The sequence below is a fragment of the Passer montanus genome, unplaced genomic scaffold, assembly GCF_014805655.1.
Source record: "Passer montanus isolate IOZ18808 unplaced genomic scaffold, ASM1480565v1 scaffold69, whole genome shotgun sequence".
Lineage (NCBI taxonomy): Eukaryota > Metazoa > Chordata > Aves > Passeriformes > Passeridae > Passer > Passer montanus.
Genome location: NW_024372036.1, coordinates 1,346,254 through 1,371,621, shown reverse-complemented (window position 1 = coordinate 1,371,621; position 25,368 = coordinate 1,346,254). Strand labels below are relative to the sequence as shown.

Genomic DNA, 25,368 nt, shown 5'->3' with positions numbered 1-25,368 from the left:
GAGACTGTTTCCAAGGGAGAAGAGCAAGATCCTCATTCTATCTGAAATACCGTTTTCAGTTTTATTTCTCTTTTGCATTGAGATGAGGAAAAACAACCAGCAGTACTACTTGTAAAAGAGGGTGTAATAAATAATTTGGTTTGGGGGCAAAGAATTTCTCGGAGAACTGGACTTTTGGAGTCCGGGCAGAAGCCTAAGGAAGTCCTAACAAGAGCCTAAGGAAGAAATTTCCTCATTACTTTGTTTATGAAGATAAGAGGAATCTGAGCTGGGTTTTATTCCTGTTCAGCACAATGAAGCACACGGGTTTACACAGGGTCAGGTTGCTCTGATTCATCCTGTTGTGGACAATTGCTTATCTGTGCTGGGATCTGGGCTTTGGAATAGAGCAAGTAGGATAAAATTGCTGATTCATGAGGCCATTCTGAAATAAGTTAAATATGCCCATTAGCATCAGGGATAAAAGGAACACGGTGCTATTGTAGGAACAGAGGGAGCATTAGAAGAAGAGTCTATTAGCATTGGAGAGAAATCCACAGAAGGATGGTTGGCACTCAGCAGGTGAAGGGAGGACAGAGACAGGAGGAGGAGAAGGCTTTTAGGCTGAATGTTTGGGAAAAAAATACTACCAAGACGAGAGAGAAGGAGGGAGTGCCCCAGGGCACTGTTCTTTTCCCTGCCTGTGAGAGAGGATGCCCTTGGCTGCCTGCCAGCTGTGTTTGCATCCCCACTGCAAGTGGAACAAGCCAAAAGTGTCCAAAAATGCTCCTAAAAAGGACACAAAGCACCTGCAGTGGGGGCTGGACTGCACTGGGTGTCCTGTACAGTGTTCCTGCATTGATGGTCTGAGCTCTCCAGGACGCCTCCAGCCCCCACTGCAGCATCTTTTCCATCCTGGAAAAAGGATCTGGCCTTCATAATGCCCAAACTGAACATTTTTGTGGGTGTTTAAGGGCCAGGATTCATCCAGAGAATTTTGCAGGTGGCTTGGAAAAGCAAGCTGATATTTTAAAATAGAAGCAAGCTTCCTGAGCTTGGCTAAAGTCCCTGGGAATATATTTCTTTTTGACTCCTCAGTTGCAGCACTTATTTCCTGTGACATTACCAGAGCAGTGACACCTCCTGCCAAACTGTTTCAGTTTGAGTCACTCCAAGACACAAACTTTTTGCTGGTTTTGAGACCAAAATCATATTTAGGACTGAGGATGCTTTTTTGGCTTTTCAAAACAGATGTCATGAGCAAGTGCTCATGTCGGGTGGATGAGATCAAGGTGCATTAAGAGCTAATGGCTCTTGATTTCTTTTTAATAAGGAGGAAGATGCATCCTCTGGTTCAAAAGATTTCCGTGCCTCAAAGGCCTTCCCTCCTGCCATGATCTTGATTCTCCTTTAGGCATCTGGATAGGGACAGAGGCAGAACCCAAGGACACCTGGTCTGGGCCATGGCAACCATTTTAATAATGCAAATTTCCCCACCCGAGGTGACACTTCTGGATCTGAGCTGGGAACACTTTTCTGAGTGGATGAGGCCCATGAGTGTTTGTTTTTCCTGCAAAAATAAAGATGCAGCTATGAAATGGAGGAGTGCTGCCTGCAGAACTCCCCCTGTGCCCGAGTGGCCGTGTGTAAGTTGTGTTTATGCAATCTGCTGGGACTGTGGTTAACCACCAGTAAGTTGCCCTCTGTGGCACAGAAATTACACTCAGAGGAGGAAATGGTGCCAATTTGGCTCTGAATGGGTGAGGTCAAGGAGTTATTGTGGATCAGGTGGCTCTTCTGAAACAGCCTCATAGCAGGACAGGGCAAGGAAGTGAAACTTGAAGAGACTCTTGCTCAGGTACTGAGCAATATAACCAATTTTAACCCATATTTTTTTAAACCTGAATTTTAACCAATTTATATTTTATTTTTTTTCCTTTTTTTGACCATGTTTTTTCTTTGATTGCTGTGAAAAATGCTTCTTTGCTTAATTATAGCTGTGCCAGTGTTTAGGCCACGTTGGCCATGCATATATCTGTATATATGGTAAATGGTATTTAATTTGGCTTACTTTAATCTAGAATGTAACATCTCACTCTAATTTTTCTTTCTCTAGAAAATTAGTAATTCACTTGTTTTTAACTATATATTTTTTTTCTTTTAATTATTCTTCATTCTCTCCTTATTATACCCAAAGTGGTAAATAAAAACGAGCCCAACCTTCTACAAAGAAAATTCAATCTGCTGTTGGAGTCACAGGGTCAATCAGCTAAATGGGTATTAGTAACATAAAGACAGAGCATAAGCCAGGCCACGTAGTGGGATTTGCAAATCCATAACAGTAATGCTCCTTTTCTATCTGTTCTCTGATTGATGGCTTAGGGGCTCCTGCCCTGGGCCTGTGACATGAAACATTTCTGGAGAAAATTTTCATTTTAAGCATGGAAAGGTTAAAACAAAACCCCAGCCCTCAGACCCTTTTTTTTCCATGCAGATCCCATCCCAGCAGGCCTGGGAGGAGCTGGGGAACCAAACCCCCCTCCCACCACAGCAGCACTGCAGAAAAAATGGGAGAAAAACCAAAGAGAAAAAATAATCAAATTGTAATTTTTGTGCCTCTCTAACTCTCCCAAACTGTTATTAAAACAAAAACAAAACCAAAACCACAACAAACAAATAAACACCTAAACAAAAAGCCCAACCAACCAAAACAAAACAAAAAAACTCCAAAACCAGAAACAACAAAACAGAACAAAAAATCCACCAAAAAAAAAAAAAGAAAGAAAGGAAAAAAAAAAAAAGGAGGATTTGGCTGTAAATAATGAGTCCAGCAACTGAGTACTGAAGTAATAGAACCTGGTGTGTGTGGAGAAGAGGAGAAGTGCCTTGCTGTGTCTTGCTGATGGACTGCAAGGAGACACCATCCTGAGAGCAGAGGCTGGTGAGAAGTACTAAAAAGGTTCACAAAGTACAGCACAAAAAGTTAAAAAGCCCAACCAACCAAAACAAAACAAAAAAACTCCAAAACCAGAAGCAACAAAACAAAAAACCACCAAAAAACAAAACAAAACAAAAAAAAAAAAAGAGAAAGTAATAAAAAGGGAAAAAAGGGAGAGGATTTGGCTGTAAATAATGAGCCCAGCAACTGAGTACTGAAGTGATAGAAACTGGTGTGTGTGGAGAAGAGGAGCAGTGCCTTGCTGTGTCCTTTCCTTTGTCCTGCGCTTTTTTTTTTTTTTTTTGGTTTCCACCTTTTTTGACTGCCAGGTTGGGTGAGCACACTGTTAATTCAAAAAATGGTGAGCCAGGCAGTGCTGAACCCACTGCATCAGCAGAAATGTCATTTTGGAGAGCTCCAGACTGGCCCCTGCTCCTCTGAAACTCTTGCATTCAGGAAAAAAAATAAATGTTTCCCGCTGCTCTTGACATTTTCTTATTATCTACGTGTGCTTAATCCTTCTCTGTGTCATGCTGAGCTTATGAAAAAGCAATTTAGGGGCTTTATTCCAAGGAAAATTGGGAGTTAGCAGCTTTTACCAGTCCTTATACCAGGGCATATGTTACATCCAGTGGTTAGGAAAGGCAAAGGGGAACAGCACTGCAGCCTTTAACTGTGCAGGATGTGAGTTTGCAGCTCCACTCTTTAGCTGTGATTTTGGGGCTGCAGCTGTTTGAGTCTTGTTACAAAGCAAGGACTTTTGCACATTTTAAGGTGCAGGTGTTCCAAAGCCCTTTGATCATTTGTGGTTTGGGTTTTTTGCCTGGCTGGTGTGTGTGACCTCACATAAAACATCAGCAGCATCCGCCGAACCCGCCTGCAGCTTTGCCCCAGAAAAGGTAAGAAAAGTTGCTTTTTAAAATTGATATTTGCAACCTGCTCCTCAGGGGGATTCCAGACATACTTCCCTGCCTCTGCCTCGGGCCAGGCTGCTTTCCCTGAGCAATCTGGCACACAGCCCTCACCTCAATGGTGCTGGGCAGATAATTACACTCATTAAAGGAGATGTCAGGTTAATTCTGATGCAGCAATTAGGCTTTGGCACAGGAGCTACCACGGCTTGATCTCTGGGAAGCACAGAGGAGTTCCAGCAGGGTCAGAGGTGGGAACAGAGGGACCCTAAAGCCAACCCATGGCAGGGTGGAGGAGGGAATTGTGGAAATAGGACTTGTGAAATAGGGAGTGCTGCTGCTTGGGATTGGGATCCCAGACCTTGACCACCTTCTTCATAGGATCCCAATAATAAATAACATAGAGAACAAACGTTTCCACCTCCCCTGAAGCTGCCTAAAGGCTAGCAGGCAAACCAAAAGCTGAAATGATGTCAAGGAGTGCCCAGGGGATGATAAACCTGTCTGGGACACGTGCAGGAGCAGATAAAGAAGCCTCCAGTGGGTTTTTGGCAAATTGTGCAAAAAGGAGCAACAGAAAGAAAGTTAGAAAAGTTTACTCCCGCCAATTTTGGTGCCATTTGGGGTGAACCCACACGGGAGAAATGCCTGGTGTCCCCTGAGGCTCCGGGATTTTCCATGCTGGCACTTTCCTGGAGAAAATCACAGGTTCCCCCAGACTGATTTGGGACACAGGTAGGATCCCACTGTGACACTGAGGCATCCTCTTGAGTTTGGGGATCCTGCCCACATCAGACACCTGAAAATTGGTATTTTGGAATTGGGTATTTTAGAATTTATTGGTTACTTTGATATTTTTGAAGCTTGATGTTCTGGTATTTTGAGGCAGAATTGTTTTAGTATTTTGGAACTTGGTATTCTAATATTTTGCGGTTACTTTGATATTTTTGAAGCTTGATGTTCTGATATTTTGTTTTAGCATTTTGGAACTTGGTATTCTAATATTTTGAAACTGGGTTGCTTTGGTGTTATGGAACTTAGTATTTGAATATTTTAAATATGTGTTACTTTGGTATTTGAAAACTTGGCATTGTGGTACTTTAAAACAGAGATTTTGAAACCTGGTTTTCTAATATTTTGGTGGAAGAGCTACCGGCATTTAGATTGTCAATGAAAAAAGGAAGTTTAAGACTTAGCTGCGAAGTCCAGTGCATAGAGAACTGAAAAGGCCAGCTGCAGGCATAGATAAGAGAGAAATAAAGATAAGAAAACATTTGGGAGGAAGGCAAAAGTTGCCTGGCTCCTGTTTTCATAGGACAATCCTCAGGTGATATTAGAATAAAACTACCAAAAATCCAAGAAATGGATGGTTTTAATATGGGTAAACTATTTGAAGTTGCATGGGCAGTGTATCAAAATGTGCAAATCCAAAAAAAAAAAAAAAAAGAAAAGAAACAACAGAAAAAAAAAAACTAAACAGAAAATCATAACAATTATAAAAGAAAACAGCAAAAATTTCTTATCCCCAGGGAGGAGTCTTGTAACAAGGGAAGGGCTTCAGATCCTCCATCTTCATTAGGAAGATTGGGAATTAATCAATACACAAATTACAAAATAAATATAAATACTGGATTCAGAGTATCCTCAGGTAAAACCCAGGACTCCTCCAAAGCCTCTCATGGCAACAGCAGAGCCTCTGGTAACAACCACACCAAGAAATAAAAACCTGCAATTTTTAGAAGGCACAGGAACCAATTATTCAGTATTAAATACCAATTATTCAGTGTTGAATGCAAGGGAAGTTTAGGGATGCCTCCATCACAGTTGTTGGTGCCACTGGAACTTGTGAACTGTGCCCCTTTTTCAAACCACTGAAGTTCAAACTAGGAAAATTATAAATAACCCATCAATTTTTGTACCTGTCTAACTCTTCAAAACTGTTATTAAGGAAAAAAAAAAACCAAACCTTATTGGGAAAATTGAGTGCAAAAATCAAGTTTCAGGAAGGAGACATTCAAATTAAAATCCCTGTGTCTAAATACACGTAATCTTCAGTTTTTTTATGACACTTGCTTCCCAATCTGAACCTATCACAAAGAGAATTAAGAATGCAGTAATCCCCTTTGTGTGGGCCAGGGAGATTCCTGGAAAATCAAAAAGACCAGTATCTGTGAGAACCAAATTAAATCAGACGCAGGCCTGGTGAGACAAAACCAATATCCTTTAAAATGAAAACATTGAAAAGGCTCATGACCTAAGATTAAGAACATTTTATGGTACAGGTTGTTGGTCAAATCCATTTTTACCAGACAAAAATGTTAAAAGTAAAGATTATCAGCTAGTACAAGACTCAGGAGCAATTAATAAAACTGCTAACTAACCCAAAAATTGCTAAGTTACCCAAAACACTTATAATCACACTTAAAAAAAAAGTAAACAAATAAATAAATTTGTATAAATTTGGAATGGCTCACTGTAATAGATTTAAAGGAATTTTGGATTATTTGTCCACCCTTTGTATGGACTCTTAAATATTTTATATAGTAATAGCCATCTATAGTTTATAGCCATGAATACTTTTAGATACATAAATAATTTTAAATACAGAAATACTTTATTATATGGCCTGATGATACTCAGGCTGCTTTCAAATTACTTAAAAAGCCCTGATGAGATCTCCAGCTTTGGTCTTCCTGTATCCTGGGAAATCTTTTGAATTTTTCCCTTATGCCAAGGCTGGCCCAGCTGTTTGTGAGCAGTCACTGCAGGGCCAGATATTAAACCAGAATATAGCACAAAAATTCAGTTAATTATATTCTAAATTATTCTAAATTATATTCTAAATTTCACCCTGGTGGACGGGCGCTCACCCCTGCTGGACAAGGAATACTTTCTGAGGGAATAAAGCAGGGACAGAGGCTATCAAATGTGGAAACTCTCAGATTCTCAGGAATTCTCTCAGAAATCTCAGGAGATTATTGGCAAATTGACTTTGCAGAACTTCCATGCAAACAGAGCTGCAAATTTCTTTTAGTGGATCCCTGCACTGGGTGGCCTGAAGCATTTCCCTGTTGCACCAACGTGGCAAAAGAAGCAGTGGAAATATTTCTAAATCAAATATTTCCATGCTTTGGAGCTCCTCTAGGAACGCCATCCGACAGAGGGTCTCGTTTTATAGCAGGAATTGTGGGACAAGTTAGCAAGGCCTTGGGACTCCAATGGGATTTACACACCCCATGCTGGTCACAAGCCAGTGGAAAGGCAGAAATAATGAATTGCACTGTTAAAGTTAAATTATTACCCACAGCCAGAAGAAAATTGAGGAAAAAGAATAAATAATCTTGCAACTGAAGTGTTGCTCATATCTGTAAGTGGTATCTCAATAATTCACCAAAATCTTTGTTTGCCAAAAACACCTTTGGAGTTTCACAGAGGGATGAGGCATGAAAATTCCTATGGAAATTTCAAGTAGACAAAACATTAAATGTAACTCATTTCTGGATGTGTTCTCAAGGAATGTTGAGGCTCCACAGAACCACACGGCCTTAAGGAAAAAATTGCTATTATAGGGCAAGAAGGTTGCACTTCCATCAGGGGTGAGCTTGAAGCCCAGCAGACAAAAATGGAGAGAAAAAGCAATAGAAGAGTGGCAGAAAGAAGAAAACTCTTTGATGAGGTTGGCTTCACTCATGGCTGCCAGGCTGGGGGCTGCTACAGAATGCATTTGTGGCAGTCATTTGCAACCACTGCAGAGTGTTCTCTTGCTTGTGTTTGCTTGCTGCAACACTTTGTGCTGAAAAATGAAGTGTTGTGACTTGCCTAAAAGAGACAGTCTCAAGAAAAAGGAAGGATTTGATAAATAACAAAGAGAATAAAAAATTTCAGCTCCCCTTAAGCTGCTGGGAGAGAGCAGAGTCTTTTTTTTTTTTTTTTAGTGTTCATTTCAGGTGAGAAGAGGCTGCAGCTCCCACATGGTTTGGTGCCAGGATTCCATGCAAGCCACAGCTGCAGAGACCCACGAAGTGCCAGTCAGCTTAAGAAAAGTCTCTAGGATATGAAACAGGCAATTTTTGGCAATGCCCTTCACAATATATTTTGCAGTTGGAACAACAAGAGATGGGAAATAGCGTTGAGATAACTGAAAACTATGATTTCTGACTGAGAGCACAGAGAAAAATCAAATATTTCATCATGCAAAAGGGCTTTCTATAAAACCAGAAATATTTGTTTTGATGCAAAATGGGGATGGGAGGGGAGCTCAGCATCTCAGGAGTGAGGAGACAATACCAGGGTGATTTAATTCCCTGACAGAGAAACTTCAGTGCTCCAAGGAACTTCCCTGACTGTATCAGTATGAAATGGTTTTAGTGTTCAGAAACAATTTCAGTGTTCAGAAACATCCCTGTTCATCTGAAAGCAAGGATTGAATGGATGGTTTTTGAAGTAAAATGGCCTTGGCAAGAGGAAGCAGCTTGTGTTCTCTGTCACCCCTTTCCCTTGGAGTTCTCTCAGTGAATTTTAGGTTGGACACTGGGGCTGGAGCAGCCTGGCACAGTGGAAGGTGTCCCTGCCATGGCAGGGGTGGCACTGGGTGGGCTTTGAGGTCCTTTCCAACCCAAACCATTCCATGGTTCCGTGGTTCTTCCTATCAAGGCCACTGCCCAGCCCTTGATCCCTGCACAGGGATCTGCTGGGAGAGGATTCATGGACAGGTGTGCCACCTGCAAAACTCCTAAAATGCAATGTTTGCAATTTGCATGCATTTGCCAGCATTTGCATCGCCCAGCTGCGTGTGTTTGTGTGTTTTTGTGTGTGTACAAGCTGTGCTCCTTCACACATGGCCTGAAAGGGGAAGGCAATCTGGTTCTGGAAAGAAAAAAATGGTAAAGGTGGGAGGCTGCTCACCCAGCTCTCCAAAACAAGGAGATTTTAAAAGTTTTTTTTAAGGTCTGTTACCAATGCTGGAGACAAATGTAAGTAATGGTCATGTTACATTGGTCTGGTTCTACTGAAATCTTGTAAAATGGTTGTTGTGTGTTATGGCACCTTTCACTTCGATATTTGTGGAAAGGTTTTGATGGGTTTTAACAGAATATTGCTCTCCATTGTTTCCTTATTTCAGTGTTTGGTCTGTACATGTTCTGGATTTCCTGTAACAGAGAACTATCAGACTCTCAAACAGTCTTCTGTGAGCAGGTGACAGGAAAAAACCTTTGTACATCTCCATTATCAACCTCAGAACGCCTTCCTGTCCTGCAAACACAATTCAGGTCATTCATGTGCTTCCTCCCAGGCCACTGAAGAATGTGAGAACAGATGCAGAGCAGATTTTTGGTTAATCTTTTGTATATACTGAAAATATAACTACATAGGTATAATCTCACACATTTTTACATATATATTTAGCTAAAGCAGTTGTAAAGTTAATTACAAGATTACTGTGAGATATAAATAAAAGAAAAAATCAGATCTGAGGAATACTATATTTAAGGATAAAGTGAATTAAAATATAAGTGCCAGAAAAAATGTGAACTTTTGAAATATTGTCAAAATTCATTAGTGAATCATTGCAAAAATGCACTTCACTATGGGAGCAATTCCAGCAAACCAAGACTCCAGTTCTCCTTTTTCATGCTTTTGAGAATCCCCTCTGAAGTCAATGGGACCATTCTTGGGGGTAAAATGAGCAGCATTTTGTTCCAGGGACACCTGGCTGGACTTTCAAATGAGCTTCAATCCTGCAATGCAAAACCTTTGATTGCCTGGAAAGTGGAATTTGAGCAAAAGGAAGGCACTAAGGTGATTTGGGGGAGTCTGCACAGAACATTCCTGGTCAGAAGATCTAATTTCCATGAAATCTGCAGCTCTGGGCATGCTTAACTTGGTTTGCTGTGTTTTCAGCTGGGGGGCCAGATACAATTCCTGGTTAAGAAGGGGGAAGGTGGAAGGGTTGCCCTTCCCCTGGTAAAAATTGGCCCATGCTAGTGCTCTAAAATAGCACTAGGAGAGCCTGTGGTTACTGGAATGACCAACCCAAACTTAAATTCCTCTCACCAGGTTAATTTATGGAAATGTGTAATATTTTTGGCACTATAAAGATTCGGGTTTGCTTTGATAATTTTTCTCTCACTCAAAATTTCTATTAGATTTATAACCAGATGTCCAGGTCATTAATCTCTTATGAGGTTAAATGAGTGAGCATTGTTGTTGTTTGGATCTTTCTCACTTAAAAAGGGAAGGGGAATAGGAGAAGCCCCTTCTCACCTCAGCATGTCCTGGTGAGTCACTCAAACTCTGCACAAGCTGAAACATCCAAATAATGTGACCCACTGCTGTTTTGGTTCTTTTCTTTTTTTCAGAGCAGCTGTCCCAACTTCAAAAATGTGACTCATGGCCCCTCCAGCAAAAGGATCAGGAGCAGTTTCTGGCTTGGTGCAAGAGCCCCACAGGAGACAAAGGTGATGAAGATGAGGGGAACCTGGCTGAGTGTGCCCCTGGGACACCTGCTGGCTCTGGGACACAGGCACAAATGGAGAAACATGGTATTTAAACAAAAAAAAAAAAAAAAAACAAAAAAACAACAAAAAACCAAACCAAACCAAAACAAAAAAAAACCAACCAAAAAAAAAAAACCAAACCAAAACAAAACAAACAAAAAAAAAACCAAAAAAAAACCACCAAAAAAAACCCCAAAACAAACAAAACCAAACAAACCAAAATATTCTCTGCCCTCTGAGAGGGATACAGAAATCTGCTCCTTCTCTGCCCCTGGTGGGTCTAAACTTGGTTTGTAGGGTGCTGAAAATGGGGTAGGAGTTTGAAGGATCAGCCTGGGTAAGCTGGTGTCAGTGGACAGGCTTGTGTGGGTTTCTGAGGACACACTGGCCTGCAGGGCAGATTCAAGTTAAGCCCAAGTGTGAATCTGCCAGCAGAACATCTCCTGGGGGTGACAGGAGGAGGAATTCAGGTGGCTGAGTGCCCTCAAACAGGCACCTTCCTTCTAGAGCTGACCTGGCTTTAAATCCCTGTGCAGGGACTTGGCAGAGGAATGCTGAGAGGAGCCAGAGATGATTTTTATGGATGTGCTGCTCCTTCTTGTTCCTTTCAGATGGATTCCAGAAAGTTCAGGCTGTTTGTCTGCCTGGTGGGGCTCAGCAGTGCCAGCCTCTGGGTTTTCCACACCTGGACCGAGCTCTGCGTGTTCTGTGAGAGCAGCCAGGGGTACCTGTTCCCCACGGAGACTTTCAGGAGGATGGAAGGGAACTTCTCCCAGCTCCCAGATGTCGACTGCCACAAGAACCCTCCCTTCCTCGTCCTGCTGGTGGCGTGCTCATTCCAGGAGCTGGATGCCAGGATGGCCATCCGGCACAGCTGGGGCAAGGAGAGGACAGTGGCTGGGAAGCGCCTGGTGACCTTGTTCCTGCTGGGGAGCCCTGGGGATCCCAGCCAGCAGGCTGACATCGCTGCTGAGAGCCAGAGGCACAGAGACATCATCCAGAAGAACTTCACAGACACCTATTACAACCTGACCCTGAAGACCATGATGGGGATGGAGTGGATCCACAGGTTCTGCTCCCAGTCCAGCTTCGCCATGAAAACCGACACGGACGTGTTTGTCAACGTTTTTTACCTCACTGAGCTGCTCCTGAGGAAAAAGAAGAGCACTGGGCTCTTCACAGGCTTTTTAAAACTGCACGAGTACCCCATCAGGACAAGAGGGAGTAAGTGGTATGTGAGTAGGGAAGAGTATCCAGGAAGCACCTACCCACCCTTTTGTTCCGGGACTGGATATGTTTTATCCAGCGACGTAGCCAGCCAGATCTATAACATTTCTGAGAGTGTTCCATTCATTAAACTGGAGGATGTGTTCATAGGGCTGTGCCTCGACAAATTAAAAATTCAGCTGGAGGAGCTTCACTCGGAGCAGACGTTTTTCCCAGAAAGGATCAGGTTCTCTGTTCCTCGTTTCAGGAAAATCGTGACGTGCCATGGAGTAAAACCTTCTGAGCAGCTGAGCTACTGGAACCTCTTAGTGGCAGCAGCTCAGGGAGGAGTGCTCTAGCACCTACCCTGCTCCACTCAACAGACTGAAATTCTCTGCTTTTACAGGGCTGCTCCCCACTCCAGCAAACTCCCAATTAACTCCAGCTCCATCACGTTAAAGGCTTTAGAAATGGTTGTTTTAATCACAGAATCAGAAGATTGTTAAGGTTGAAAAAGATCTCCAAGATCATGTAGTCAAACCTTTGACTAAACACCACCTGGTGAACTAAACCAGAGCACTGAGTGCCATGTCCAGTCATTCCTTGAACACCTCCCTGGGCAGCCCCTTTTTAGTGCTTATCCACTAAAAATTCCCTATTTCTGCCCAAGAACATGCAAACCTCCTTCTCTCCCATTCATTCCCATCTCTGTGCATCCCTTCTCTACACAAGTTAATTTTTTTTTCCTGAAATATTCAGGCCTGCTAACCCACCCTCCAAATCTTGCTGCCAGAGGCCTGGGAACATTTCTGCTGTGCCAAACAAAAAAAGTCAAAGCACTTTTGTTCAGGGAATAAAATCTGCACCATCTTCCTGGTCGCCCTTGATAAATTACTGCACCCATCTGTGCAGGCAGTTAAGGGATGATATTTGTAGCTGTCAGGATGCTTCCTTCTGGCATAGGAAGCTGCAGCCCTGCCCTTGCAACCAGCTCTGAGTGGGCTGAGCTGCATCCTGGCACAGATCCCTCCTTCAGTATACACCAATTTTTTTTTTTTAATTTTTTTTTTTTTTTTATTTTTTTTTTTCAGAGAGGGTAGAATTTGCCCATGCAATTCTCTCAGGACAAGCTTGGGCACTGCAGGTCACCTGGTGGAGGTGTAAAAGCTGCTGCAGCTGTTTTCTTGTGTGTGCTTCCTGCTGAAAATAACCCGTGGTGGAGCCAGTGCAGGTGTCCTGCTCTTCCTATTAAAAGAGACCTGGAGACATCTTTTATATTTGTGTCTCCCTTTGATTGCCTGAGAGCTACTGTGAATGGTTTGCCAAGGCTAAACTAGAGTCACTTAGAGTCTTTTTTCCAAAGAGCAACTGGGTGTGTGAGGGAGAAGACAGGAGGATTTTTATCTTTTTTTTTTTTTTTTTAACAAGTCCTAGTTGAAAATGTGCTCAAGTAATCATTCAGGCTGGGAGCCCTATTTCTTATTTCATTCCCAAGCAAAGACTCATGGAATCTCTGGGGTCATTACAAGTTTCAGAGATAAGGAGAGGGGTCTTTACAGCAGATGCTGAAAAATCCTTCAGGGCTCTGAGGGGAGAGAAAGGAGCTCAGAAATCCTCCCTTATGCAATGGTCCTGTTTGATTTTCCTGCAGGCACAGGCAAGGCCTGTGTTATCAGCATGGAATGCCTGTAATGTCTGTGGGAAGGGCTTTTTCCAAAAAGCAGTGAAAGTGGAGCTGTTCCCAAGGGGAGCTGAGGGGATCCAACATCCAGCATGGAAAAAGCATGGAAGAGAGACAGGAAAACAGATTTTATTGTTTTGGAGTTCTTTATTTTTATTGCTTTTCTTTTCATTGAAAAGAAGGATCCTTCCTTCCTTCCTTCCTTCCTTCCTTCCTTCCTTCCTTCCTTCCCCCAATATCTCTTTTTACTTGCCTGTGTCTGAAGAGCAGGGTAAATATTTTCAGCAGGAAAATCCTGAGCAGTGTTTAATAATGGTCATAATATTGATTTTCCCCTGGTGTAACCCAAGATCATGCACTTATTTTTGATCAGTGATGATGAAAGAAACAATGTTTATTTGTCAGAAGAATGATCTTTTTCATTTTAAGCTTATTTAATAAACTTCTAATATTTTATTTAAGTAATTAAAATATTTAAATAGCTGAATTTTGCTTAAAATTCAGCTATTTTTTAATACTTTTGCTGCCTTCAGAAGGTGTGATGGGTGAGACTGACAAAGCCAAGCCAACATCTTTTTAATCCCTATTCTTTGCATGTAATATGCAGAAATATCTTGTGTCATTCATTGCTGTTGTACTCAAGGTGCAAGCTGGTTACTCCTTTAATTTATGGAAAAATGGTGAGCAGAAAGGAATGTGTCCTGGTCATTGCTAGCTCCTTGTCTGGAGGGGCAGAGCTCTGAGAGCTGGGACAGCATCATCAGCCTGATGTTCTCTTCTTGTTCCCAGAGATAATAACATTAAAAATAATGATATAATAATGAAATAATCCTGCAGGCAATTGCAGGTCTCACTTCCACCTCTGTGCCTGCTGCCAGCAGTTTGTGGCTTTGCATCAGCATTAAAAAAGTCACCCTTGAGGGTTCCCAAGTCCTGCTCAACCTCTTGGCTGGGGCTTTTGAGTCCAGGAGTGTTCCAAATGCCTTGAATCCAGCTGCTGACTGTTCTTCTGCAGACTGCACCTCTGTGTTTTTGGGGTTAAATTCCAGTGGAAGATGTCCCTGCCCGTGGCAAGGGGGTGGGAATGGATGTTCTCCAACCCAACCCCAGCCATTCTGTGGCTCCATGAAACCCATCTCTGATGGATTGGGAACAGGGACCTGACACAAGGTCCTGAAACCATCCTGCCCCCGTTTCCAGGGAGGTGGAATTGCCATTTCAAGTGACCTGTGCAAGACGTCTCTTGCTGCCTTCAGGATGTTTTGTCCCCACACCAGTCTCCAATGGCCTGACTGTCCATGAGCATTTGGTTTGTCACTGCTGGAGCTCTGCTGGGGAGCAGATGAGTTCGGGTTGAAATGTCAGGGATTCAGCTTTTCAGGGATTTTTGTGCTCCTTTTTGCAGAGTGGTTTCCCAAGTGAATGCTTTCAGCTGCTGCACAGAATTTCCCTCAACATAACGATTTTCTTTGTGTGAATGAGAAACTGATCTCGTAATTCACAGGATCATAGAATTGTTTAGGTTGGAAGAGAACTGCAAGTTCCCTGAGTCCAACCATTAACCCCAAATTTGTCCCTAAGCACCACATCTGCACATTTTTTAAACACTTTCAGGGACAGTGACTCCACCACTTTCTTGGGCTGCCTGTTCCTGTGCTTTACCACCCTTTTTATGAAGAAACTTTTCATAAATGCAATCCAGACCTCCCCTGGTGCAACTTGAAGCCATTTCTTCTTGTCCTGTTGCTTTTCACCTGGGAGACGAGACCAAGCCCCATCGCACCACACCCTCCTGCCAGGGAGTTATGGAGTGCAATGAAATCCCCCCTGAGCCTCCTTTTCTCCAGACTAAACCCTTCCTCTGCTCCCTAGGCTGCTTTGAATAAGAATATATTAATTGAATAATTAATTACTTAAAACATAAAGTTACCCTGCTGGAAAATGTGATTTAAGAAAAAGCAGATGATTGCATGTAAGGCAAATCCATTTGTTTAAACAAAACCAGTGTGCTAGTGAGTTTATATGTATCAGCTAAATTAAATTAGCTTTTGCAGCTGAGGCCTCAGATCATGAATTTTAAAACAATCAAAATAGTATTAGTGGCCTTTTGCAAAATTAGATTCATTTTCCTATGAAAGACCATCATAAAACAATCAGAAATGCAAGTAGAACTGTAAACACAAAACTGCAGTGTACATTTACTTATTTTTAAATTTTTTTATAGGCTGATAAAAGAATTCAGGCAATTTGGGGGCAGTTTGTCTGCAGAAGCTGAGCACTACCCCAATGTTTTTATGCATTCTGGGTTAGAAGTTCATTAAATTTTTTTTTTTTAATGAATAGCTTTGAAAAGGTCATCTAAAAGTTACTAAAAAAGGAGAAGTAGAGAAATCAGCAGAGCTGGCAGTGTCTTAGAGTTGGTTCATTTCAGCACACTCTATTTCTTCCAAGATCAGGTTTTGGATGCATAAAAATTAATACTTTTTTTTCCCACAACCCTAATTCATCAACACATTCTCAGTGTAAATTAGGATTTTCAAATCTGTGCATGAAGGATTTGGTCTCACAGCTCCTCTGACTCAGACTTATTGAGGAGGCACAACCCTCCCAGGCACTTCTGAAAATACAGAAGTGGATTTTTGCAATGGAAGTTTTGCCTTATTTCAGAGTGGAAGGGGACAAAAGGGCTCCTGGTGTGTGCTGGATGTGACAGGAATGCTGCTCCTCACGGATGTGTGCAGGTGACAATGCAATGCTCATTTCAAAGGCGTGACAATGTTTGTATTATTTGCATAGAACATGAGCCAACACTTCCATGTTTGATATTTTATTAGTAAAGAATTTTGCTACCACAGTTTTGTGTGTTCTCCTGTCTTTTTGGTTGTGAATGTATCAACATTTTGGTGTTTAGTTGAGTCAGGGGGCTGCTTCCTTTTCCAGTTAAAATCAGTAGAATCATAGAATCATTTAGGTTGGAAATTACATTGAAGGTCATCAAGTCCAACCTTTAACCCAGCACTGCGGAGTCCAGCGCTGACCCCTGTCCCCAAGTGCCACATCTGCACAGCTTTCAAATTCCCCAGGGATGGGCACTCCAGCTCTGCCCTGGGCAGCTGTGCCAGGGTTTGGGCACCTTTCTGGGAGAAATTTTCCCTGATATCCAAACTAAACCTGTCCTGGCCCAGCCTGAGGCCAGACCCAGCACTTGGTCTTTTAAAATCTGAATTTGAAAACTGTTGATTTTTTTCCCTTTCTCCAAAATGACTTAGGAAATAGTGAGGGAATTGAAAGAAAAAGACAAGTTTAACCACAGCTGATACCTTTGGGAAGAACAAGAGCCAAACTGAAGTGATTTCTGCCCCAGTGTGTGCCTGAGGATGGCTGCCAGGGTCCTTCTGGGACCTGGAAGTACAGGGCTATTCTCTTATCACTTCAAAGAGAAATGTGAAGTAACTGAAGACTGTCAGATTGATTTTCAAACACAAGCAGTTATGAACAAAAACCATAAAGAGAAAAGTCCTCCCTTACTGCCTTTATCTTTTATCTTGCTTACATTTCTGAAGTATTTTGCTTGAGGCTTTTTTTAACTGGACTTCATTTCATTAGTTCATGACAGCAATATATTCCAGGAATATCTACAAATATTGTCACAGGACTTAGACATATAGAGCACATAGGAGATCTAGCCTGAAAAAGCAGAATTGAATTTGCACATGCTCTGGCTGAGCAAACAGAGACTTTTTTCAAAGCTTTGTAATACATTGGATTTCAGGCCATCCTGCTAAAGAGTTCACTTAAGTACATTTTCACTGAAAAATGTAATTGGATTATTTTAATGGTTGAGAAATAATGTTTTACATATTCAAAATTGCATTATTTTTGCAGGAAAAAAAAATAAATCCACGTCCCTTCTTAAAATCTGCCAAAGTGAACCATGTACACAGCATTCCTTGCATTCACCTACTGACCTAACCCGACCTCATTTAATTTATGACTTTGGGTGCAGGGACAGAGGCCTGCAATCATCTTCCTGCTCCTCAGGAATCCCAGCTCCATTTCCAATGACACAATTCCTCTCCCCAAACTCCCGTGTACAGCCAGAGGCGGGGAATTGCCATAAATTAGTGATGTGCTGTGACTTGGACCTCCAGCTGTAATCCCTTCGTGTTTAATTTAATTATTCCTGCTGAAACAGCAGTTGTAAGTAAATGTTTGACTCGGGTACACAAAGGGACCTGCAGCTTTTACACGAGCTGCTGCTCGTCAAGGTCCAGTGGGGGAATGAGAGAGCAGGGAGAGCTGAGCTGGGAGCAAGGGCAGGACGTGGAGGGGGAGTGATGCTGCTGGGTGCATCACTGAGGAGGGTGGAACAGCTCAGGGTGAGGGGCTGTGAGGCACTGCCTTGGTTTGGAAAGGCAGGTGCCTGCTAAGGAAGGCAGGAGCCTCTCCTGAAATGGAAAGTCTAAACCCCCTCACTCCACACTGTTATAAAATTGAAATTAAGGCGCTCTTAGGAAAAAATATGGGAGCAGGAATAACAGTTCTGTATTAGGGAAGGAAAAAAAAAATAAAATAAACAATGCAGTAAACCAAAACAACACTGACAACCAGAACACAACCTGGCACCCTGTTGGTCAGGGTGTTGGTAGCAGTCCAATTGGAATTGTGGTTGCAATCCTCCTGGAGTGTCAGGTCTTGTATTTGTGAGGTGCCCCATGGCAGGAAGGAAGGAATGATGCATCTGACTCCATGTTCTCAGAAGGCTAATTTATTATTTTATGATACTATATTATATTAAAGAAGGCTATACTAAACTCTACTAAAGGATACAGAAAGCTAAAAAGATAATAATGAAAAATCTTGACTCCTTCTAGAGCCCTGATATAGCTTGACCCTGATTGGTCATTAAGTCAAAACAATTCACATGAAAACAATGAAACAATCACCTGTTGGTAAACAATCTCCAACCACATTCCAAAGCAGCAACACACAGGAGAAGCAAATGAGATGAAATTGTTTTCCTTTTTCTCTGAGGCTTCTCAGCTTCCCAGGAGAAGAATCCTGGGCAAAGGGATTTTTCCAGAAAATATGACTGCCACAGTCAGGTGTGGTTCTGCTGGAGCAGGGATATCCTGTAGAAGGGTGTTGTCTTCTTCAGAAGATCCAGTGGAAGAAGAGACAGCTGCCCCTCTAGGAAATCCAGTGGAGAAGCTGTGCTGGTGTTCCAAATCTCAAGATTCTATCCAGGTAGGAATGCTTGGCTCCTCCCTCTGGGTGGAGCATGTCCCAATGGATGCTGTAGTTCTTATCAGCCATGCAGGGACATCCCATAGCCTGTTATCAGCAGATGTCCCCAGAGGGAGGAGTGGTTGTGGCAGAGATAAGGAAAACTTCCCACTGAACAGAAGACAACTGCCCTACAGATGGCAAACAGAATGCAATCTGCTTGGCAATCCAGGGCAGGCACCTCAGCTCATTTTGGGGATGTCAGCTCCTCATCCTGAGGCCAAACCCTGTGGGTGGGACTCTGGCAGGTTTCCTGAGCCACACCACCTTCCAGGGGAGATGGAACAGGAAAGGACTGGAAGGTTTATCCTTTAAAATGTCAGCCTTTACTCTATTTTTGAGATCTTGCAGTACTCACTAGCTCCCTCAGGTTTTAGGGGATCTCATTTTGTCTACAAGTGTTTCAAAGGAAATGCCCATACAGAATCATGAAATCTGAGTGGTTGGGTTGAAAGGACCCTTTAAAGGTCATCCAGTCCCATCCCCTCTGCTGTGGGCAGTGACATTTTCAACTCTGTCAGTGTTCTGTCCAGCCTGGCCTTGAAGTTTTCCAAGGATTGGGAATCCACCACCTCTCTGGACAACCTGTTGTGGTTTTCCTCATGCTCATTGTAAAAAAAAATTCTCTCTCATATCTAGTTTAAATTGACCCTCCTTCAGTTTAAAGCCATTACCCCTTGTCCTATCAGTACAAAGCCTTGTAAAAAATCTCTCTCCAGCTCTCTTGTAGCCCCTTCAGATAATGGAAAAATGCAGTAAGTTCTCCCTGGGGATTTCTCTGGTGTGAACAGCCCCAACTCTCTCAGCCTGAATATCAAAATAAAATTCACTGCTCCTTTACAGGAGAAAGCCAAAATACAGCAGTGATTGTACCACACAAAGAGAAATTGAGTATCTGAAACCATCTCTCCAGAGCCTTACAGTGTCTTACTGCAAAAGGGCAGCTTTCAGTCACAGGCCTGGTATCACAAACAGCACAGAGGAAACATTGATTTCCAGAAAAACTCCTGCCATTTCTACTTGGTGATCTCAACTGAATGCCCAAAGGGAGCAGCAAGATGTCAGTCACAGGGATGTGCTTCATGAAAATGAAACAGCTCTCCCAATATCACACCTAGTGTGCTGGTGACACTCTGCTCTCTCATCATGGCGTTGTCACTCTGGATCATGCCTGTGGGGCACTTGGGGAACATTCATTAATATTCTATTTTCAGAGGTGTGAGTATGAACGTTTCTCATAACTGGCAGCCCTTGCAAAATCATCAGGAAAATAAGAAAGGCCTGGGGGTGTTGGACAAGATGAACTTCAGAGGTCCCTTCCAATCCTAACAATTCTGTGGGATTCTGTGTGAAAAGGGGTTTAATTCCATGGTCTCATGGTAAATTTCTGGGAAGTCCTGTGGGATTTGGAGCCCTGGACTCAGTGTCTGTGTGTGCATTCCTCTGACAAAGCTGTCCATTTGTTCATCTGGACTTCTGTGCCCAGAGCTGGACTCACTGTGCTTGCTAGAGAGGTGGTGAGCACCAGTTTTAAAGGAGCTCTGGATAGATTTGCACTTTGTTTGAACTCCTTGAAGAATCTAGTTTTCCATGTAAGCCTCAGGAAGAGTCTAAAAAGCATGCCCTTAAGCAATAATGAAAAATGCAATCATGATTATGAGTGTAGAGAATGATGTTTCCCTTCTCTTGGCACATTATCATGCATTGAAAAGTTCTTTAGAATAAACTGAAGGATAACCAGAGCAATTAAAGCTGCTTGAATCAGAGACAAAGCATTTCTAAAGCTAAAGAAAATGTTGCCAGGGGAACTGATGCATTAAAAAATTTCCTTCTCAGATTTACACTCCCTCTGACAGCACCAAAGCTGCATCTTCTGTCACAGTGTGATAAACTTTCTTACTTCTTCTTGCCTGAACTCCACGATAAATGTCTTCATCTGCCTGCCCTGAATGATGACATTTTCATTTTTACAGCTACAACTCACTGGTTTCAGTGTTGGAGAGGAGAAATGCACCTGGAAAAGGAGAAGCGTGGAATGTGGTTCCCAAGGAGTGCTGGCAGGAGAGGACTGGAGAACAGCATTCCAGTTGTGCAGATTTATTCAGGCCAAATAAAAAACTGTGAGGATATTTGTGCCAAAAAAAGTGTTTAATCCTGTGGCCTCCTGGGTGTGAAAGTCTGGAAGAAGATTTTGTCCAAAGCTTTCCTCATCAAGGGCCCACAGCAATTCTGCAAAGAGCTGTGGCTTTATAATCAGCAAGAAAAAAAAAAACAGAAAAGAAAAAAAAAGAAATTAAATAAAAAATCAGATGAATTAAATTGGTGCTACAAGGTTTTTTGAAAATTTATCCTGGCCTAGGTTCATGGTAGCATAATTTCACGAATCTTCAAATCAAGGCAAAGATTACCTGACTTCCTTGGAAAGAGACAAAGAATGATTCCTCAGACCAGTGGGAAGAACCTGGTGGGACTGGGCTCAGCTACTTTTGCAGTCTGAACCAGAAAGTCCAGTTCAGCCTTTCAGACTCCTCTGGAGTGAAAATAAGGAGGGAGACAATGAGGGAAAATGCATCTCAATGTTTACAAAGGTGACACAGAGAGGAAATGGCCCAGCCCTGTTATTTCCAGAGCTTTTCCTCCAAGCTTCTGATTAAGGAAAAATGTGACTACACCAACAGACTAATGATAAGATTTAAAAAAACTTGTTAGAGACAGAGAGGGACCTGTGTGTCTCACTTAGACTTCTACAGCTAACAGTAATAAAATCTGTTTTGAATGAGAAACACCTTGCAGAGCACCAGGTATTTTGGAAAATAGGAGAGGAAAAAAACAGAGGCAGAGCTGGAAAAGTTATGGCTTAGCATCCCTTTGGCCTGATTTGCTACTGCAGAGCAGCATCCTGTAGGCAGCAAGATAGAGACAGCTAATTCAGTCCCATGGGCAGGTTTCCTCCTGCTTTTGTCTTTTCTAGGAGCTTCAATTCCCTTGTGCTTCGTGAGAGAAAACAGCATTTATTTCTTTGATAGGGAGCCATTTCTCAAAATCCTTGTAATGGTCCAACCTCCTTTCAAGCCCATCTTCATGAAGAAATGAAGAATCTTATTTCTGTTTCTAGCACTGTCCTCAAATCAGCTTTAATCAGAAAGTGGCTTTTCTCTGCTGTTTTAGTGCTCACACAATCTGATCATATTTTCTTTGACTCAGCTAAATGAGCCAAAATAGAGCATGGGACTGTAGGGCCTGGTGATTTTACAGATGAAGGTGTCTAAATGCTGTTCATTTTCTATCACAGAATGGTTTGGGCTGGAAGGGACCTTAAAGATCATCCAGTTCCAACTCCCCACCATGGCAGGGACACCTTCCACTGTGCCAGGCTGCTCCAAGCCCCAGTGTCCAACCTGGCCTTGGGCACTGCCAGGGATCCAGGGTTGTTGGATTAAGGTTTTTTTATGACTTAGAGATGGGGTAACTGAGAGGCATTTTAAAAACTTTTGTTTTATTTTCAGTCTCATGTGAAGGGTGAGACAATACAGATGGTATAATTTACACTATTACAATCAGAAGTTAACTATTCCTTAATTACAATACATTATCAGCATTTCGTGGCTTATTAGCTTTAGCCACACTATGTTGTAAATGCCTTAAAGCCAATAATTTAAAATTACCCCTTGGGTCCCACTACAATTCATCTTTCATTGTTCTATTTCTTTAAAGTATCCAGTCTTATTTGCAAGGCCATCCTTTGAAACTTGTTTCTAGTTCTATTTATCTCTCAACAATGTCTGTCTTATTCTATGGTATTTTTAAGTCAGTATGTCTTATCTTAAAGTTTGCAAAGATATGCCCACTGTGTGAGCCTTCTGTGCTTGAGAATTTCCTACAAATCGTTTCCCACACAGGGGCACTCACAGCTTCTCGGGCACCCTGTGCCAGGGCCTGCCCACCCTCACAGGGAAGAATTTCTTCCCAATATCCCATCTAAACCAGCTCTTTCACTTTGAAGCCATTCCCACAGTGACAATTTGTCCCATTCTCCTGCAGGGGAAACAGAAATTACATTTGTGGCCCCAATGGCAGTGACAGAAGGTTTCCCTGAGTGAATCCCAGGAGGTCCATTTCCCTCGGAGCTCCGTGTGTGGGATGGTGCAGCAAGCTGTGCAGACATATGTTCCAGCCTCACACACCCCAGAACAAAAATGTGGGGGGCTCCTTAGGAGTTCACTGTGTACACACCATCCTGAAATGGCTTTGGAAGGGCTGGGCGTGGGGGGAAAAAAAGGGTGAAAATCCTCCTACTCACCAGCAGAAGAAAAAGGAAAAATTGGAAAGAAGTGTCTTGGGAAAGTGGAGGGGGAGGCAGGATTGCCTGGTGACTCACAGAGTGACCAGGATGCTTTTCCATTGAAATCAGGCTGGCAAAGTAAGGACCTGGTCTTTTAAACATCATGAGTAGGGGTAACCTTGTGCATGCACACTGGGAACCACATCTTATCCCACTCCATCCTATCCCACTCCATCCTATCCCACTCCATCCTCACCCAAGGTTTTACTCATCCCAACGCCGTGGTTCATTAGGAAGGCCAAAGGAAGGAAGGAGCTGACAAGGCCAGTAATTAATAATTAATAAAATGTCAATGCACGTGCTGGTCTTTTCTAACAAAACTGATTTTGGCTGTTTCATCTCCCTAATTGCTCTTCAGGTAGGCTTAACCTTCTCTGAGGTTCATGCCCATCCCCTCAGTGTAGAGAGGACAATCCCTTCTCAGCAGTGCCAAATGATAGCTTTGTAAAAGTTCTAAAAGCAGCAATTATCCTTTCCAGAGCGTTTTTATGAAGCGTTGTCTTGAATAATTCAAGTTGAAAATTCATTTTAACCTTCTGCACTTCTCCTGCTTGGGCAACCAGAGATGGAATGTGCTCATTAGATGTAATTTATCCCTTTTCTTGCTCCAGCTTTATTCAGACACACCTGTATGGAAGGCATTTCAAGAATATTGTTATTTAAGTCAGTGGAGCAAGAGTGTGAGATTTTAGACTTAAAAAAATGTTTGTAAAGTCAAGGAAATAGTAACAAAAAATTATAACTGGTCAAAAAACCCTCTTCCTGCAGCTTTCATGGCTATTTCTTTTAACAAGTCTGGGCAATACTTTTTCTAATAAAGCACAGTTTTAAAAATTTATTTTCAGAAATTTCTTTTGATTCCCCAAACTGAATGATTCATTTCCCTTTGCTGAACCTGTCCATTTTGAGTCACTGTGGCATTAATTTCTACTTGCTACTGTTACTGTGCTTAGTAGGAAATACAGTTCAGGGAAGTTTTACATCCCTTTTTTACGATTTAAACTCATAATAAAAATCCCTCGACGTGTCACATCAGTTCAACTCACTGACCACAATGGCATAAAATGCAGGATGCAGTTCTTGGAAGAAGACAAAGGGTGTGAGAACATCTCACACGCACAACCCCCTCAGCCTCCTGGGGCCATCAGGAGGAATTTCATCACGGAAAGGGTGATTAACCACTGGAAAGCACTCCCAGGGAGGTGGAGTTGCTGTCCCTGGAGGCGTTTAAGGAAAGACTGGGTGTGGCACTCAGTGCTAGGGTCGGGATGACAAGGTGATGCTTGGTCAAAGGTTGTACTTGATGATCTCAGAGGTCTTTTCCAACCTAACTGATTCTGTGACTCTGTGACGCTCCCCAGTGCTGCCGCAGCCTGATCCATCCCTGCCCTCATCTTGGTTTTACACGCAAAGATTTACCTGAAATGTTTTACACCACAGCTCTTACAGAGCCTTACCTCCAGCCCTGCTGAATCTCCTTCAGCTGCAAACCTGGCTCCTGGATGCTCCTGGCCCTGGCTCAGCCCCTCACCCTGCCCAGGGCTGCTGGTGGACCTCAGCACCCCCAGCTGGGGGTGACAGTGACACTGGCAGGGGCATGGCTGGCACAGGCACTTCTGCTCTCTGCCACGCTGCCTGAGGCGCCTTAACAGTGGGGTGTGCTCCAGCCTCACCACACTCACCTGTGCCATTGCAGCAGGGGACATCAGTGCCAGGCACCATCACACTCACCTGTGCCATTGCAGCAGGGGACATCAGTGCCAGGCACCATCACACTCACCTGTGCCATGGCAGCAGGGGACATCAGTGCCAGGCACCATCACACTCACCTGTGCCATGGCAGCAGGGGACATCAGTGCCAGGCACTGTTCACTCACCTGTGTTATACAACAGGGGAAATTGTCACCACTGCACTCACCTGTGTCATTGTAAAGGGGGGGCATTGGTGCCAGGCACCATTGCTCTCACGTGTGTCAGTATAACGGGGAAATTGGTACCACTGCACACACCTGTGTCATTATAACAGGGGAATTGGCACCATGGCTCTCACCTGTGTCACTGTGACAGGGACATTGGCACCACTGCACTCACCTGTGTCCATCCCAGGGACAATGGTGCTCACCTGTGTCACTGTAACAGAGGACACCCATCCCAGAGACCATCACACTCACCTGTGTCACTGTGACAGGGGAATTGGCCCCATGGCTCTCACCTGTGTCCCTGTGACAGGGACACCCATCCCAGGGACAATGGCGCTCACCTGTGTCACTGAGACAGGGGAAATCGGCACCATGGCGCTCACCCGTGCCACTGTGACAGGCTAAATTGGCACTATGGCACTCACCTGTGTCTCTGTGACAGGAAAAATCGACACCATGGCACTCACCTGTGTCCCTGTGACAGGGGACACCCGTCCCAGCCCATCCCTGTCCCGTGGGTCGCTCCCTGGCCGCCCCAGCCCCGTCCCCGGCCGTGCCGGTCCCGCGGCGCTGCGCCGGCCCCGGGCGAGGCTCCCCGAGTGTCCCCGG

At 43.3% G+C, this 25,368-nt stretch overlaps 1 protein-coding gene and 1 long non-coding RNA gene across 11 annotated transcripts in view; one reads left to right on the top strand and one right to left on the bottom strand.

Annotated features, from left to right (window-relative positions):
* The window catches only part of B3GALT5 (beta-1,3-galactosyltransferase 5), a 35,290-nt gene extending 19,224 nt beyond the window's left edge, over nt 1–16,066 (top strand). For 5 of the 10 annotated variants that reach the window (XM_039729468.1, XM_039729472.1, XM_039729471.1 and 2 more), the window contains exons 2-3: nt 10,188–10,370; nt 10,937–16,066. In XM_039729468.1, the coding sequence (XP_039585402.1) occupies nt 10,188–10,370; nt 10,937–11,890 (1,137 nt within the window). In that variant the 3' untranslated portion in view covers nt 11,891–16,066. Of the gene's footprint in view, nt 1–9,531; nt 9,628–10,187; nt 10,371–10,936 lie in introns of all 10 variants that reach the window. The other 5 variants (XM_039729470.1, XM_039729477.1, XM_039729475.1 and 2 more) reach the window with 4 other exon arrangements.
* Nucleotides 16,067–18,310: 2,244 nt separating this feature from the next.
* LOC120511876 lies at nt 18,311–25,350 on the bottom strand. The gene is made up of 3 exons (XR_005629850.1): nt 25,227–25,350; nt 20,907–21,028; nt 18,311–20,743 (listed from the first exon to the last, which is right to left on the bottom strand). It is a non-coding gene; the product is annotated as an uncharacterized LOC120511876 (long non-coding RNA).
* Nucleotides 25,351–25,368: the final 18 nt, after the last annotated feature.